Here is a 7,203-nt window from a genome sequence, read left to right on the forward strand (position 1 = left end):
ATTCAGAACCACCCACGGATCCCACTGCGCCACCAGACGAAACACTCCTAGCCTCTCGACTCTACTTTACGCTTTCAGCACCCAGCCTGACCTCAAACCGGCCTCCCCCGTTTGGGCGTCGACAAGACGAATATCCCGCCCTGGGACTGACTTTACTTTGCTTTTACCATTCATTTATTCTTTGGTAACCTCACAACACAATCATTCAGCGGTGGTCATGTCACATCTGCCATCAGCCGCCGACACGATGCGCCGCCTCTCCCACGACCTTGCGGAGCCTAAGCGCAATATCGAAGAGTCCAACGGTGCGCCCTCGGACCATGAAATGGAAGATACACTCGATCTCTCCATGCCTCCTCCCGATGAGGAAGACGATGTCCTAGATGACGACTCGAGAATTTATACACCACCTCCCCACATTGCCGCTCGCTTCTATCGCCCGACGCAGGCTCGCCGCAGAGATTCGGCTGCCTCGTCGCGCCGCAACTCAATCTCGTCTGCTCACTCGCGATGCTCTTCTATTCAACCATCAAGTCACCGTGGAGGTGAACAGAGCAAGCATGTTGCACAACATCTTCGCCGCGCCTCTTTTCTAGAGGACCGCAGGGCGCGACTTGCCGATCGAGCGGCGCATGCCGAAAAGGTTCGCCTTCGAGCGGCCCTGGCTAAAGCGACCCATCGAGATACTTCACTATCGGAGGAGCGAGCCATAGCGGCACAGCAGGCCAGGGAGCGCAATTTGGCAGAGATTGTCGCTAATTGTGCGGATGAGGTTAAGAAGGCAAAGCAGGTTGCCGAATTTATGAAAGAAAAGCGAGAGCAGGATATTTCTCGGCTGAAGGCTCAGATCGAGGAGCGCATGGCTGAGGCAGAAAGACGAAGGGAAGAATTACGAACAAAAAATGCGTCTAAGCGGAGTCGTGGGCAGAGTATCATGGCAAGAAAGCCCACAGACCCCATGCCCGATGTCGAGCAAGAGAGACGCAAGCCCACGGAAGATGAGGCCGCAAGGAGTATCCAATGGTGGTGGCGTGGCTGCCTCCGAAAGAGAGCCATCTCCGAGTTCAACAATCTTGGCTTGACCGTGGATGGCATTAGAGATACACACTTCGATACTGTCGTTGAGCTCCTGGCTCAAGAGCGGGTTCTTGTCATTACGGCACAGCTGCTTAGACTTTGTGGTCTTGAGGAGGGTGAAACTGGTTCGGTTGGCGAGATGACAGCCGTTCGCACGTTTCTTAGTGCCTTCTTGATCCTTGGCCACCCCAATCAAGTTCTCAGCAACAAGAACGACAATGGCGATGAAGACGTTGCGGATGCTCTCACTTCTCACCGATTGCCTTCTACCGACCTTGCCAATCCTCAGTTACAAGACTTGGTAGGCAAGGCGCGAGACTTGCTTATTTCTTTTGAGAACACCCTTTCTCGCTTGACGTCCGCCAACAAATACACCATGCCACCTGCACTCAAGAAGAAACTTCCTGAGGCGTATGCCACTTTCTACAATGCTTTCATCGCTTGGAAATCTCGCGACTCTAATGCATTGATTGAGGTCATGCTTATGCAGTTTGTCGAACTTGACGCAATCTATCATACCGTTAAGGACACAACTGACGATGCTGCCACAGCTCTTTACAAGAAGAGCATCCAAGACAACCAGTTGATGCTCATTGTTAGGATCAAGAAATTAGCAGGTGCAGAAAAGGGCAAAAACATGATCTTCAACGCGGTTGCTGAAGCTCGCAAAAGTCGACTTGCCAAGAAGAAGACTGGAGACACAAAGCCCCGTGTGGCTGAGAACGCACCCGGAGAAGCATCTGAGACAGCCAAAAGTCTGGTCTCACCCGAGTCTCAAACGCTGACTCCTCCTGCAACACCAGCCAGCAAAGCTCAGGAGAAGGCTCCTGCGCCCAAGACCGGCCTCAATGGCCTGTTACCTAATAACAGGATTGTGGTGCATGAGCTGGCCATCAATAAGGAATATCAGCTCTCGCCTGACGAATACCGAGAACAGCAGTCGGAACGTTCGAAGTTTATATATACGAAGATGCGGACCACTATGACAGATGACGACAGTGGCATCAATTTCCAGGTTTTCGCTCTTATCGCGAGCTACATCAAGGAAAGGCTCCAGCGCCTGCTCAAGCCGGGTAACTCCATGTATAACCTCATCGGTGAAATTCTGGACCCCGAGATGGCAGAGCGGCAATTCGCCCTCGGCAACTTTTCATATGAGAAATTCTTCACTGCGATGTCGTCACTTCTACCTAAACTATGTGCCCCTTTTCGCGATGAAGAGGTTCAGGACTTGATCCAGAACAAACTGGCAGACGGCGACATCATCGATCGAGTTGAGGCCCTCAACGGGTTCATTGATGTGATGCTCTGCGACTACATCAACTATCTTTTGCGAAGTGCTGCACCTCAGCTTATCCAATCCGCGGCGCCATATGAAGCCAAGAGGTTCGCCGAGGATATTGAGAAAGGTCAGCTTGGCCTCGCAGCAGCCGAGGCGACCTGGAAGACTTCCCGAGCAAAGGTTCTTGCAGAAGTTCAGAAGAGGGACCCAGAGGGAATCAACCATCCGAGGTCGCGACCGAATGCTGGAAAGTTCTATGCGCAGATGCTCGTGGACATCTTTACCAGGATCTCTCCCCCACCCATTGAGGAGATTCCAGAGATGCTTCGTCTGGATTACAACCGCATCGCCCAAGTCTCTACCACTATTCAGCGGGTTATCACCGCTGGTGCTGTTCTGCTGCAGTGCAAGAACCTCTTGAAGCGAGACGTGCGGTCTTCATGGAAGATGGAAGCGACTCGCATCATGGCTGTTCTCGAGGCTGGTCATCCTCTCCAAGCTACCGTGGACGGCGTCATGGCTGCCCTTGAATCTGGACGGTCCATGCCGACGGCGACCAAGAGCCACCTCCGCGCTCTTGTTACCAAGGTTCTGACTGCCAGTCAAGACATGGCACAGACTGGAAACGAGCCTAGAGAACCTGTCCTGCGACTTTTGCTCACCCGTCTTCGTAGCAATATCCTTGCCCGCCTCGCTGCAGGATCAGCCAGTGAGAAGGTCAAGGCAGCCAACACGGCTGGCGAGAAGCTAGCCGGTCTCGGACTTTCTGAGTTCGTTGATCGAGTTAGAGAGATTTCGAACTTACTGGAGAAGATTGGAACGGTTGACAGGGCAGCGCATGGGCCTTGGTGGGATGCCGTGGCAACAAAGGTTGAGCAAGACGAGATGTCGGCATAGACGTAATGTGATTGTTTTGATAGGGATTATGCATGATGGGCAATAAGGATGCATGGGATTTGGAGGCTAGCATTTGATCTTTTCAATCAGGCAGGAATGGTTTTGCTTTTACTGGGAAGCGCTTTTGAACTTGGGTTGCATGGCGTACTGGTATGGATAGCCAATATGGCTTACTTGGTGGGATTGGATCAAGCTTGCCCCTTCAAAGAAGTGTGGCAGTGTTGATGGGCAGCTCATGGGATCGGCAAATTGACTTTTGGCTGGAATAATGGATAGAATGTCATTTCAACTGAGCGCTAGAAGCGTATACTATATCTTATTTTTAAATTGAATCGTGAGAAAGCAACAGCAAGCATTGTGGCTATAACTTGGGTATGATCATGTCTAAGCGATGAGAGTATTTACCTAAAGATTGACTAAGAAAGCATAAGATAAAAGTCCTCAGTATATTTCATTCTAAGGTCATCCTAAGTTATATCAAGTCACAATTGAGGCACCTCTATTACCGTTAGTCCTATCCCATTTTGCTTCATCTCTTAAACTTATACAGCTACTGTTTGACATAAACTTGAGTGTAGTGTATGACGCCTTATATGCAGGGTTTGCTAAAATACTAATTAGTTTTTTAGTACCTTGGATTTACTAGTATTAAATTAGTATTAGTATACTAATACTAATTTATAGTTAGTATTTTTACTAATTAGTATTTTTATTTTAGTTTTTTTACTAATTAGTATTTTTACTTAATATTTATTATACTAAAAATAAATTAATTTTAGTATACTAATACTAAAAATAAATTAGTCTTAGTATACTAAGATTAAAAAAAATACTAATTAGTATTTATTTTAATACTTTAAATTTTAAATTTAAAGCTATTAAAGTTACTTATTTTTTTTAAGATAATATAGCTAAATATTACTTAAATTTTGCTGTTTTTTTTAATATATATTTTATTATAAAATATACTACTTAGCTTAAGATATTTTAATGCCTGCGTTTTTAAAAATTATATTTAAATAATAAAATATTTTAAATAAATAGTTTTACTTTATATAAATAAGTAATTAAAATAATATTAGTTTATTATATATTTAAAGACTTAAAATAGCTTAATTTTAAATAATTATATTTAAAGGTATATATATATATATATATATATTAAATTTATTTTTTCTTTTTTCTTTTTCTTTTTCTTTTTCTTCTTCTTTTTCTTTTTCTTTTTTTTCTTTAGTTAATAATATATCTTCTTCTTCTAAAGATATAATATTTTTATTTTCTTTTTTATTTTTTAATTTATATTCTTTTTCTATCTTAATAATAGATTTATTTTAACTTTTTAATAATATAAGCTTTTTAACTACTTTAGAATTAAGCCTATTTCTATTTTTAGTAATAATATTATTACTAATAGAAAAAGTAGACTCTATAGAGGCTGAAGTAAGGGGAATAGCTAAATATCTCCTAGCTAAAATAGCTAAAATAGGAAATATATTACTATGCCTTTCCCAGTAACTTAAAGGGTCTTCTTAAATATAAATATTAATATTTAACTTATTTTTAAGTAAGAAAATAATATAATATATAAATATATATTATATTAAAAAACTAGTTACTTACTTCTTTTTCTAATACCCTTTTTATAAGATATATAGAATATTCTTTAGAGGTTTTTATAGCTTTATTATATAAACTACTCTTAAAATCTGAGTTATTATTAGATATAGGAGAGCTATTTAGCTTTTCTAAAGTAGTAGAAGAATCTACTTCACTTTAGATACTAAAAAAAAATTAAAAAAAAATTATTTAATTAATAAATATTAATAAATAACTTACTTATAGTATTCTGCTTTAAATAAGTCTAAAATATCTTTAGAAATAGACTTATAGTAATATAAAATACTATTTTCTTTAAAATATATTAATTTAAACCTAGGGTCTAAAATAATATTAAAAATATAGTATTTATAAGGCTTTAAATCTGATTTTTTAAGCTTTTTAGGAAAGTATTTTTCCAGTTTTTAAATACCACAAGTAGCAGCATTATATAAGCTTAAATAAAAAGAATTCTATTTTAAAAAAATTAGTAAATACTTTAATAAAGAAATAAAAACTTACTATAGTAATATTAGGCCCTAAACTTAAATTAAAATATTTTACTTTAGCCTCTTTTAATTTATTATATATAATATCTATATATAATAAACTAAGGTTTAAAGTAGGATATATTTAGCCTTATAATTTTTTAAAAAGAATTAAAAAGATTTTAAAAAGTTTCTTTAATTCTAAAATTAAAGGAAAATCTTTTTTTATACTTATAAGCTTTTTTAATTCCTTATTTTTAGTATTTCTTTATTAAAGCTTAAATAAAATAGCTAATAAATTTACTATAAGTAGTAAGATATATTATAGTAATTAATAAAAAAGTTAAAGAGGAATTAAGTAAATAAAAGGTTATAATTACTAAATAATAAGGTATAAGGTAAGATTTATAAAATAAAAGTAGGTCTATTAAATAGAATGAATTTTTCTAAATTTAATAATATATATTATATAATAGAAAAGTTAATTAATTTATAAAGAAAAAGGAGTTCTTAAAGTAAGAAATCTAGAGTTTTATATAAACTTTATAAAAAAGCAGGTATTATAATTCTTAAAAAAGGGTAGCTTTAATAATAATAAAAAGACTATTATAAAAACTGCTAAAATTTAGAAAAAAATATAATATACTTTTTACTTAATTTAAAAAGTATTAAGCTTAAATAGACTTATAAAGCTAAAATAAAAAAGTAAGGTTTTTTATAGTATATTATAAATTATTAATTAAAAAGTAAAAATCTAATATATATAATCTTTATTATATAATTATTATATAATTTAAGTTATATAACTTTTTAACTTATATTTCCTTAATAAAAAATATTTAAAGTTTATAGAAAAACTTTAATATATAGAATTTACTTAATTTTTTATATTTTACTTAAGTAAGTATATTAATTAAAAGCCTTGAATTTTCTTATTATTTTAATATATAATATACCCTAATTAGTTATTAAAATTATAATATATTCTTTAGTTATATAATAAGACCTATATATAAAGTTAGGTCTTAATAGCCTCCTTTAAAGAGATAATCTTAGTTATTTCTTTAAGTTATAATAAGGGATATAGTTATATCTTTATTTTAAAAAAAAAATAACTTTTATTATTTTTATTATAATTATTTTTATTTAAAGAATTTTAATTTTTTTATATTTAAAAAAAAAATAACTCTTTTTATATATATATATAAAAGAAAATATATTATAATTTAAAAACTCTTATTATTATAAATATAAAAACTTCTTAAAAAGATAGTATTTATAATAAAAAGAAAATATCTTTTATATAAAAAAAAAAGCTTAATATTTATTAAACTAAAAAACTCTTTTATATAGGATTTTAAGCTAAAAATAGCTGGTTTTTAATTTTATTAAATTTTATATTATTTAAGCTTTTAGTAAAAAAGTCTGCTATATTATCTTCCTTTTTTATAAAAAATATTTTAATATTTTCTTTTTTAACTTTATTTCTAGTAAAATAATAAGCTATATTTATATACTTAAATCTTTTATAATTACTAGAATTTTCAGTTAATTATTTAATAGCTAAGTTATCTATTAAAATAAGGAGTATAGACTTATTATAAGCTATAAATAAATTATTTAATAAATATTTATATAAATAATTTAAAGATTTAGCTTCTTTAGTAGCCTCCTTTAAGGCTATATACTCTGCTTTATAGGTACTAACTGCTATATAAGTTTATTTATTAATTTTCTAACTAATTAATCTATTATATAAATAGAAGTAAAATCTACTATTAGATTTTCTATTTCCTATATTACTAGCCTAATTAGTATTAGTATAGCCTTTAATAACTAAATTTAAACTATTAAAGTCTATAT

At 34.2% G+C, this 7,203-nt stretch overlaps 1 protein-coding gene across 1 annotated transcript; it reads left to right on the plus strand.

Annotated features, from left to right (window-relative positions):
* Positions 1-247: 247 nt before the first annotated feature.
* J7337_000265 (uncharacterized protein) lies at positions 248-3,256 on the plus strand (the record flags this gene model as incomplete). The annotated part of the gene is made up of 1 exon (XM_044818026.1): positions 248-3,256. The coding sequence occupies one exon, from the start codon at positions 248-250 to the stop codon at positions 3,254-3,256; it is 3,009 nt and encodes a 1,002-aa protein (XP_044685728.1).
* Between the last annotated feature and the right edge of the window lie 3,947 nt (positions 3,257-7,203).

The sequence above is a fragment of the Fusarium musae genome, chromosome 1, assembly GCF_019915245.1.
Source record: "Fusarium musae strain F31 chromosome 1, whole genome shotgun sequence".
NCBI lineage: Eukaryota > Fungi > Ascomycota > Sordariomycetes > Hypocreales > Nectriaceae > Fusarium > Fusarium musae.